The sequence below is a fragment of the Condylura cristata genome, unplaced genomic scaffold (genome assembly GCF_000260355.1).
Source record: "Condylura cristata isolate star-nosed mole 26May11 unplaced genomic scaffold, ConCri1.0 scaffold00009, whole genome shotgun sequence".
NCBI classification, from domain to species: domain Eukaryota; kingdom Metazoa; phylum Chordata; class Mammalia; order Eulipotyphla; family Talpidae; genus Condylura; species Condylura cristata.
This window is the reverse complement of record NW_004567110.1, coordinates 24474769-24486246: the sequence shown is the minus strand read 5'-3', so window position 1 is coordinate 24486246 and position 11478 is coordinate 24474769. Positions and strand designations below refer to the sequence as shown.

The 11478-nt window shown below is 37.2% G+C and overlaps 1 protein-coding gene across 2 annotated transcripts in view; it reads left to right on the top strand.

Annotated features, from left to right (window-relative positions):
- Nucleotides 1-10610, top strand: part of FZD6 (frizzled class receptor 6) — a 25953-nt gene extending 15343 nt beyond the window's left edge. For both annotated transcript variants that reach the window (XM_004679676.2, XM_004679677.2), the window contains 5 exons: nt 2906-3102; nt 5080-6097; nt 7307-7455; nt 8570-8998; nt 10227-10610. In XM_004679676.2, coding sequence (XP_004679733.1) covers nt 2906-3102; nt 5080-6097; nt 7307-7455; nt 8570-8998; nt 10227-10395 — 1962 coding nt within the window. In that variant the 3' untranslated portion in view covers nt 10396-10610. The remainder of the gene's footprint in view (nt 1-2905; nt 3103-5079; nt 6098-7306; nt 7456-8569; nt 8999-10226) is intronic.
- The last annotated feature ends 868 nt before the right edge of the window (nt 10611-11478 follow it).

Below are 11478 nucleotides of genomic sequence, written 5' to 3'. Positions count from 1 at the left end.
AAAAAACTGCGGGGAAGTATTCTGCTGTATCTGCTCTCCAGCCAGCTCCCTTAGGTGGCCAAGGGTCAGGTCTCAGAGCCCCATTCAAATAAAGGGGCCAGCGGGCAAGCCTTGCCCAGTCACCCCAGGACAAGGGAGGCAGCCGCTCACTGATCCCAAGTCCTCCAAGCTGGTGTCCTCTAATTGCTGGGTGTAGGTTCTGTATGTGCTCTTTAAATCAGCCTTCTTAATTGTAGTGTTGTAATCAAATCTCACATTTACTTATTAATTTTTTGTCTCTTTCACCTTTCATTTACTGAGGAGGTACCGAAAGTTCTCATGATCATGGGGGTGTCCCTTGAGGTTTTGTTGTCCTTTATATACTTTATTTAGGCCGTTTTATTAACTGTATACACTGCTCAGTAATGTGTTTTTAAAGTAAAATTGTTGCAGTTTATCCAGAATACATGTTTGGTGGCAGGAGATATTTACTTGGTCGCCCTGCTAAAAGTGGAAGTTCTCATTCCTTCTTTTGCTTTTCATAATTTTCTCAAAGCATATAGTTCACTGATGGGATCTTTTCCTGTTTCTTCAACAGCTGTGAGTTTTTTTAATCTTTAAACCTTCACTCTCAATGGCATTTGGAGAGGGAGGAAATGTTAATATATAAGTCTTGAACATTCTTCTTTCATCAGAATTTCCGTCTTTTCTTACTATACATATTCTCATTCGATAATTTAATTTTTGTCAATCGTTTTTATCATGATAGCTTTAAAATACGTATTTTAACCTACATTCTCTTACTTGTGTTTCTCTACTTGTTTAACTGCCTGTTAATAGATATCCACACTCAAATACCCCATGGGCCCCTTAGACTTGCCCTAAACCAGGGATGGACAATGAACTATATATATACAATGAACTATTGCTCCACAATTTATAATAAAGAATGACTTGTCGATACATGAAACAGCATGCCAGTTGAGTTCTGCAGGTGCACAGAAGTTGCCCACTTTTCTTGTTGTGCCAACCATTTGCCTCTGTACCTCTGCCCATGTTCTTGTGATAATGGTCAGTGTTTTTGTAGACAGACTTGCTCCTTGCCTCTCAAGGAGCAAATTTGGGGGCAAATTTCATTGTCAGGTACTTGACCTTCAGCTCTGCAGAATCCCTTCACTTTCTCGTGGGAAGAGTTTCTGGCACAGAGACTGTCGCCTTTGGGGGATAGATCGGGGAAAGAAAGCTGAGGGCCTGACGCCTCCTTCAGCAGACTGGCATCCAGCCCCTAGCTTTCCTCTCTGCAGCATCTCTCCCTGCTCTGTGCCCGGTCCCCAAGTGCATGTACCTCTAGCTCTATTTCTCCCGGAAACAGCCTGGTACCATGTACTAGTCGTCTGGCCTCCTGTCTCAAAGGGGGTTGGGGAGTGTGAGCAGTGACAGAGAGAGGAATGGGCCAGTAACAATCCCTCCACTCTTAGTGCTGTTTGACACTTCAGAGAACTCGGATTCTCCGGAGGCAGCTGAGCCCTGCCATCTACTTCTACTTTGTGATCCACTCCCTTGTTCGGTGAAGTCATTTTTCATTCCTTGAACGGTTTTCTGTCTTCACAGTCTGGGGCTTTGCTTTTTGTCATTTTGCTTTGCTTTTGTTCATTAGGAATATTAAGTACATTGGCATCTTCTCTCCTGTTCACTTACTAATCTAATTATTATTTCCCCCCTCCTCCCTTTTGTCTTTTCAATGAGGAAGCAAGGAGAAGAAAAGGAGATTAACATACGAGGTCAATCTGTAATGCTTATCCAGAACCTGCCCTTGTTCTCTAAAACATAATCATCACAGTGACTACCTTGGAGTACTTACTATATACCAGGCACTGCTTTAAGTGCTTTACACTTATTAGCTCAGTATTCATGGTGACCTTATAAGGCTGGTGTAGTTATTGTGATCATTTTACAGATCAGGGAACTAAAGCACAGAGAAGTTCATTAACTTATCCAAGTTATCTAGTCAGGAAGTGTGGGGCCAGGATTCAAAATCAACTATTAGATTCTAGCGTCACTTCCTGCTTAATACTCTCCAATAGTATCCCTTTCTTTAATTTTAAAATTGGAACAAATCAGCATACCATTCGTGTTCTTCGTGTCCAGCATACATTTTCAGTCTCTTTACTTTGGCCATTATTCTTTTTATTTGACCGAATAATTTTAGTCATATTGAATTCCTTGCCCTGAATGCACTATGTTCTCACAGTTCTCAAGTCTTTTTCATGTTGTTCCCTCTACCTTAAACAGGCCTTATTGTCCAGACTGTTAAATGCACCGTTCAGGTATTTCTGCATATTCTTATAAATTGAATATTTATGTACTGTTTCATCTAGCAATCACCTCATTCTTTTGATTTATTTCAATTTTAGCATATCTTTGAGAAATGTATAACTGAATAAAATATTGTATTGTATATGAAGGGTTCATAACTCTTTTTAAACAGAACAGAACTACCTCTTCAAGATTTCATTTATTGAGAATGAGATTTAAAGTTTCTTCAGAGAGTTAGTGAAAAGTGACCTTTGAACAATGAAGGTTTGAACTTTAAGGATCCATTTGCATGCTGGTTTTCTTGTAAAACAGATTGTAAAGTTAGGAAGTCAATAAAAACAATACTGTACTATAAATCTATTTTCTCTTCATTATGATTCTCTCAAAAACATTTTTTCTCTAGCTTTATTATAAAAGTACAGTATGGAGTACATATCACATGCAAAATAAAATATAGGTTAATTGACTACATTTTTGGTAAAGACTTCCAGTAGGCTACTCCTGCATTGTTCTAAGGTTAACTATATGTATTTTAAACAGTAAATGAATTAATTTCATTCATTTGTTATTAAAATGTTTGCTAACTTTACCTTGCTGTTTTTCTTAATAGCATTTTCTTCCTCTTGCAAATCTGGAATGTTCACCAAATGTTGAAACGTTCCTTTGTAAAGCCTTTGTACCAACATGCGTAGAGCAAATTCACGTGGTTCCACCTTGTCGTAAATTTTGTGAAAAAGTATACTCTGATTGCAAAAAGTTAATTGAAACGTTTGGAATCCAGTGGCCTGAGGAACTTGAATGTGACAGGTAAATTTTCTTTTCTACTATAAGCTAAGAGTGGTTTTTTCATATTAGTATATATTTTCCCAAAATATAAGTGGCAGGCTTCCATTATATAATTCATCAAATGTTTATATAATTCATCAAATGTTTGTGATAAACAAAACCAAGCTTGGTTCTTGTTCTCAGTTAATAACAGTAGGATGGGAGAAACAGACACCAATCAAATAATATTAAAAATTAACATAGAATGTACTAGATACATAGGAAAGTATCTAGTTCCTTTTACCTGGCCTGTAGGGAAATGAATCTTACTATCAGCCCTTTTACACATTATTCTTAGTTAATATATAGTAAAGTTGAGGATGTTTATTTCCTATGTCCTAGGAAATCACTTACAATAGAAAATTTTATACAAACAAGGAGTCATACACAAGAATATTATTCCTAATTTTTTTAAAATGGGAACAAGTGAAAAGTCCTTTGTGGAAAAATGATTAGTGAATTGCAATGTCCTGCACACTAGAATACCACCACTTAGTTGATAAAAGCAATGCAGTTGCCCACATCTACTTACAGGGATAAACCTAAAAAACAGTGTTAAGAACAGGAAGTTACAGTAAAACATACATAATTTATCATTTACATAAAATTCAAAAACTGTGAAACAGTACTATATAACATTATGGTTAGAAAATAACACCATAGTAATACTGTTAAATGCTTGAGGAGAATAAAAACTAAACTTGCAGTACTGAACATTCTGAGGAGAGGGACCAGAAAGAGCTCCCAATGGTATCTGTAATGTGTTTCATTTTACTTAAGGAGATAGAGAGTAAAACTGGTATGTTAAGTTTTGCAAAAGGCACTAGTTGCATGAGTGTTCTTTATATGGTCATGCATCTTACTATGTCTTATTTAAAGCATGTTTAAAATGCTTCCTCATTAAAAACCCACTTTTTTTTTAATAATTTATTTTTACATCAGTTTGTGCCTTTTTCCATCTCAGTTGTAATCCCCGTGGACTTCCCATCACCAAATCACTCACTCATGTGCCATCACCATAGTCCTGTACACAGTAAACCACCTCCTCATTTTTGACCCCATTCCCCACTCCACTCCCGTAAAATGTCTCTGGTATATAGCTGTTCATTGTTACTTCCCACCCCCACCCGCACCCCAGTCCTTTATACTCCTGCTATGAGTGAAACCACCCAGTATTTTCCTTTTCTTTCTGGCTTATTTCACTAAGCATGATCCCTTCCAGCTCCATCCATGTTGATGCAAAAGGCATGAGTTTATCTTTTTTGGTTGCTGAGTAATATTCCATTGTGTGGATGTACCACATCTTTTTAATCCAGTCATCTACTTTTGGCCACTAATTTTTAAGCTATATAGGTCTCTCAAAATAACACTGATAATGTAGAAAGTCATCTCAGTGGAAAAGTTCTGTACAAAACAGAAATATCCTGGGGTAGCCTTCAGGTCTGCCCATAAACAGGAGTCAAAGATGCGAATAGAAATACAGGGTGATATGAGCTGAGTTGGGCCTCAGCTGTCTCTCATTGATGTTGCCCTGGATAGAGCATAGGTCTCCCGTGAGCTTCTCCACCTTATCCATCCAAGAACAGATCTCACTACAGCCATTTAATTGCCATCACCGTACATATCTTGTGTGTAAGCATTAAAAATGAAAATAAATTTCCCTAAGACTGACATTTCATATGCTGTAAACAAGCTAGCACTTTTATCCTGGAATCAGGAGAAATTCTTTAATATTCAATTGTGAAGGTAAAAATAACTAAGAACTTGTTTTTGAGTAAGAGAATTTTTATGTTCATCAACAACCATGCCCGACTGTAACCTGTAGTGTGTTTAGATTTTATGTCTTCCGTCAGTTACAAATGCGGCAGGAAATATTTTATCATTGGCCAATATAATATTTAAGTCATGAATCAATGACAATGTTGACTTCATATATTTAATTTCTTTTAATCTTTACAGGTTACAATACTGTGATGAGACTGTTCCTGTGACTTTTGATCCACACACACAGTTTCTTGGTCCTCAGAAGAAAACAGAACAAGTCCAAAGAGACATTGGATTTTGGTGTCCAAGGCACCTGAAGACTTCTGGGGGACAAGGCTATAAGTTTCTGGGAATTGACCAGTGTGCCCCTCCATGTCCCAATATGTATTTTAAAAGTGATGAACTAGAATTTGCAAAAAGTTTTATTGGAATAGTTTCAATATTTTGTCTTTGTGCAACTCTGTTCACATTCCTCACTTTTTTAATTGACGTGAAAAGATTCAGATACCCAGAGAGACCAATTATCTATTACTCAGTCTGTTACAGCATTGTGTCTCTTATGTACTTCATTGGATTCTTACTGGGCAATAGCACTGCCTGCAATAAGGCAGATGAGAAGCTGGAACTTGGTGACACAGTTGTTCTGGGCTCTCAAAATAAGGCTTGCACCGTTTTGTTTATGTTTTTGTATTTTTTCACCATGGCAGGCACCGTGTGGTGGGTGATTCTTACCATTACTTGGTTTTTAGCTGCAGGAAGAAAATGGAGTTGTGAAGCCATTGAACAAAAAGCAGTGTGGTTTCATGCTGTGGCCTGGGGAATACCAGGCTTCCTGACCGTTATGCTTCTTGCTATGAACAAAGTTGAAGGCGATAACATTAGTGGCGTTTGCTTCGTTGGCCTCTATGACCTGGATGCTTCACGCTACTTTGTACTTTTGCCACTGTGCCTCTGTGTGTTTGTTGGGCTGTCCCTTCTTTTAGCTGGCATTATTTCCTTAAATCACGTTCGACAAGTCATACAGCACGATGGCCGGAACCAAGAGAAACTAAAGAAATTTATGATTCGTATTGGAGTTTTCAGTGGCCTGTATCTTGTGCCGTTAGTGACACTTCTCGGATGTTACGTCTACGAGCAAGTGAACAGGATCACCTGGGAGATCACGTGGGTCTCTGACCATTGTCGGCAGTATCATATCCCATGTCCTTATCAGGTAACAGTTGTCGTTTGTGTGATCTGACCATTTAACTCTGACATAGGCCACGTATACTGTGATGAGCTCTTGTTAGTGTAAACAGATAGATTTCAGGTGAGAAAAGTCAGTGAACGTGAAGCTAGGGAATGATTCCCATGCATGAGTTAAAACTAAGTGTCTCAAGAGTTTTTAAGTTTTAGTTACAAGAGTAAATGGACTCCTTTCACTATTCTTTTAAAAAGTAATTTCGGTTGTAAAGTCTGATCAATGGTAGTGCAGAACAGAGTGAGAACAGCAGTCTTGTCTTAAGGAGAAAAGTACTGCTGAATTGGGAGTTAATTCACTTAGTAAGAGAAACATTGTCTGAATAAACTGATTATACTTAGGATTTTTTTGCACAGTTTGTGCTTATGAAAACAAAACTTGATTTTTGCCTAAACTTTCCTACAAATCATTTAACTATAAAAAGCATAATCAAAACAAAAACAAACATATTTCTATTGGGTATAATTGGTAAGGTGGGTTTACCATTTAAAAAGCAGGGGATATCTTAAAAATATTCCTCAAAGTATCTTAACTTTTTTAGAGAATTTTTTTTATAAATTTTGTATTTTTTTAAATATATGTGGCATTAATCATATTGAGTATGAGTGCTATGATCTCGGTTTATCAAATCAAGGAATGTATGAGCTGAATGTCATGTACATCATTTATATTCTAGAAGGAGAATGCATTGTTAACATAGTAGAACCTGGCTTATGCCCTTATGTGGGGATAACAGTTTCACTTGCCTGCAGTCTTTTACCCATAGTTCTTTGTTTAGAATTTTGGAAAGAATATATTATGCTTAAAGCACTGTTTATTTTTGTTATGTCAAACAATGTTTATTTAAAATTTTAGTTTTATCTTATGTGTGTGTTTTTTGTTTGTTTTTTTACTATTGGGGTAACATTGGTTGGCAGCACTGTATTTGATTCAGGGCAACAGGCTCACACCCCCTCAGATGTAAGTCACCAGAGCACCCTGACATCACCATCAGGGCCCCTCCTCCTCTGTTACCACTCCCCCTTTCCCTTTAGTAACCTTAATTCTGTGGTCATATTTCTAAGTATTTTATAGTAAAACAGATTGAAGGCTTCTATTTTTTCTTTTATGCTAACTATATGGGACTTTCTTTCTACTTTTACTATGTTACTTAAAATTGTATTTCACTATTTTTTTTTGTAGGCAAAAACAGAAACTCGACCAGAATTGGCTTTATTTATGATAAAATATCTGATGACATTAATTGTTGGCATCTCTGCTGTCTTCTGGGTTGGAAGCAAAAAGACATGCACAGAATGGGCTGGGTTTTTTAAGCGAAATCGCAAGAGAGAGTAAGAACCTATTGAATTACCCAACATTGTTTAAAATAAATAGATCACATACCAGACTACTTAAGTCATCATTGCACTGGAATTTCACTATGTCAGCTATTGTTTCCAGTTTACAAATCTTTGTCATGAGAGATAACTTTATTTTGGTATTTATTGTATGAAACTTTGAAATATATTATATTGAAATGAACGACTTATAAAATGTGTTTCCTTTCCATGACCTATAATGTATCCGCTATTACTTCTGCTCTCATTGGATTGGTTAATTTGGGTGCAGCATTTTTAGGATCTTATCCTTCTCTATCAATGATAAATGATTAAATGTGATCAAATATAAGGAAGAAAGTATGGTTCAAATGTGATGTTATGATCATTATTTACTTCTTTTAAATTTTATTATACATAGTAGTGACTTAATGTTTTACTTATTTGCCTTGCCTAAGATGGTAAAAATTCAAACTTATGGAATATTCTATAGCAATATACTAGATTTACATGTATGAGTAAGTAGTTTATTTTAGTTATCTATGTATATTTTGTACAATACAGTGTCCAAAACGAAGAGTTTTTAAAACTGTTACCCACAAACTTTACTAAAGAATTTTTTTTTTTTTGTGGTAAAAAGTTTAAAACTGGCTTTCTCACAGATAAATTTTTGGAGACTGGAGAATTACACTGAACGCGGCTTAAATAGTTTTTTGGCACTAATATGTCTGTCCCATACATAAGTGCCCATAGTAACTTCAGTGTAACTTGCTAATTTTAAGGTAAAACAAATTTAAACAAAAAACAAATTTAAACAAAAAACTCCTGTTATGTTCTGCACCTTTTTTCTTCTGATTTACTTTTATATTTGATATATTACCATGGTATAGACCCCTACTCTGTACTGGTTTAAGTTTCTTTGCCCTCCTGTAATTTTGCCTATTCAACGTCTTACCAGTTTACTAATTATGCTGAGAAAAGCAAGTAATAGTATTTGCATAAAAGAATTCACTTAAATACTTTGAAATAGAGAATTTCAAAGTTTAATGAATGAAGATATACTCTGCCTTGTGACTTCGGTACTACTTGATATTTATCAAGTAAACCCTGTCTTTGAATTTCCTTACAGCCCAATCAGTGAAAGTCGAAGAGTACTACAGGAGTCATGTGAATTTTTCTTAAAGCACAATTCCAAAGTGAAACACAAAAAGAAGCACTACAAACCAAGTTCCCACAAGCTGAAGGTCATTTCTAAGTCCATGGGGACCAGCACAGGAGCGACAGCAAATCATGGCACTTCTGCAGTAACGATCACTAACCATGATTACTTAGGGCAAGAAACGCTGGCAGAAATCCAAACCTCGCCAGAAACATCAGTGAGGGAAGTGAGAGCAGATGGAGCAAGCACCCCCAAGTTAAGAGAACAGAACTGTGGGGAACCTGCCTCCCCAGCAGCAGCCAGCTCCAGACTCTGTGGGGAACAACCTGACAAGAAAAGCCACACAGGCACTGTGGCTGAGCAGAGCAGCGTATCTGAAAGTGCGCGGAGTGAGGGAAGGTAAGCCGTGATTTCACTCTTAAGTCATGACTGTTTTTGACCATGTTATACTTATTTCACTAACAGGACACATCTGCAGAGCAAACATTCTGTAGGATGGCATGTCTGTGCACTTAATCCAGGAAGCTTGGTTTTAACAAATTGGAGTTCAGCCTGTAATACTCTTTCATACTTGAATTCTTAGTTTTAAGAACCTTCCCGTATGTTGTTCACATAGAAAACTAATGTTTATTCCTATGGTAAATGTTAAAAGTTGCTTATGCGTACATGTTTAAGATTCACTTGAAGTACACATGGTTAAGTTTTTGGGGTTTTCTTTAAGATTTATTTATTTATTCACACAGAACTGGGGTACAGGCCAGAGATGCGGAGGGTAAGAGGCTTCGGCAGAGACAGAGCGGGGAGCAGAACAGGCAGATCGACAAAGTACATTGCTGAGGGGAGCAGCGGGCGGGTCAGGAGAGGTCTGCCACGCCATGTGGTCACCTCCGGGGCAGGCAGGAATCGAACTCATGCGGAAGTGGCTTAAGCCTCTTAGTGCCATGCTTTAACCCGCTGTGCCACCAGGGAGGGTCCCACATGGTTAAGTTTTAATGAGTATATGTTAGGGTACTAACAGGTCTTTGTCACTTAATATGAAGATGATCACAAAATATTTTTACTTTCTAAACATGAAAAGATGTTACCGTTATCTTTAATGAATTTTCAGATGGTCTTAGGTGATCCAAACACAGCTAAACATCTGGTTAGCCGGAATGTCTTCCTTGTGGTCCTAGACAAGGCCACACGCACCTTCTCTGTGTTCCCATAACCACTTTCACCCCCTGAGTGGGCCAGATACACGCCGTTGTGCTCTACTAGACTTGTAAGCTCCTCAGAGGCAGAGCTGAGGTCCTGTTCATCTTTGTGTTCCCAACCTCTTGCAAGGTATCTGACCCGTAGTGGGAATCAAGAAAGCAGTCACTAACTTGAGGGCAAGAATCCCGTTTTACTATTTTGATTCTCCATGGGACACCATGCATAGGTGGTGTTTGATAAAGTTTCTCACATTAGCAAAAACTGTATTTGAAATTAAATTATTTGTATTTTGAACTGTTAGAATTTACAGAAAGCAAGGTGGACACTGGTCGGGAGTAAACGTCATGAAAAGTGGCTAGCCAGTGTCTGGGCTCCTGGCATCACATTTGTCTTGGTATGTATGCATGTCTTCTCTTGTGCTTTTACCTAGGATGACTCCAAAGAGTGATGTTACTGAAACTGGTCCTGTGCAGAGCAACAACTTGCAGGTCCCAGGATCTTCAGAGCCAAGTAGCCTGAAAGGCTCCACGTCTCTGCTCATTCATTCAGCTGCCGAAGTTAGAAAAGAGCAGGGCACTGGCGGTCACTCGGATACTTGAACGCCCGATTCTCCCTGGAAGCAGCTTCTGTTACACTGGAGGTGACCACTACTGGTCTAGAAGAATCACTGTTACAGTCTCCATTTGCACTTATCGCTGCATGGTCTTCCTTGTGGTCCCAGACGAGGCCACGTGCACCTTCTTCCTACTGTGGCACTAGGAATAACAGATTCTGGGAATAATATGATTTGTTTCACGCAAAAGTTGGTGACAACGATATACCTGAAAAACAGAAATGTGCAGGTTAATAATATTTTTTTAACTGTATAGGAGAAGGAAGTTAGAGGAATCTTTCTTTTCTTCTATGAAAACTTTTTAAAGATATACTATAACATTTCATGCTTATAGTATAAAGTCAAACATTTTCTCGTGGAGGTATTTAAAACTTAACCTTGTGGGGTTTTTATGTATATATATATATATTTGAAAATGAGTTTATGTGTATTTGAACTTTTTTAAGGAATCCTGGAAAATCTGTTCAAATATTTTATTACATTTTTCTGATATTTAGCATTACTTTGGTAGCTTTTACACTGAATTTTTAAGAAAAGCGAAAAATAGTATTTTTGTATAGTGTAAAAAACGTTGACAGGTCAAAAATGTTATAATGGAAATTAGTCTTTAAAAATCCACTAGCTTTACCTTATCATCTGAATGTGTGGATTTTATAAATTCTCATTATTTTAGGAATTTCACAGATCCATTATGCAACTGAAATAAGGTGCTTACTAAAACTGTCCATTGTTGATTTTATTATGCTGCTCACTGACCTTTCTGCATTTTTTAAAATAAAGTGACCAGAGGGATTCGTAGATGAAATGTTACTCTTTTATAAATTAAGTCGAGTGCAATTGATTCCTTTTTTTTTTTTATGTTTTATGACCACCCAAGATTGTATTATTATGGCTACTTACAGTTGCTTGTACTTTTGTTTTTGAACAATTAGAATAGTACAAACACTTTGCGTTTGTGCAGTATTTTTCTCAGACAGTATGTAGAATTCATTTCTGTAGGAAGGCTTTTAGTGAACATTCAAAAGTGTATTAGTAATATTAGTGCCAATTAAGTGGGAGAAAATGTAGT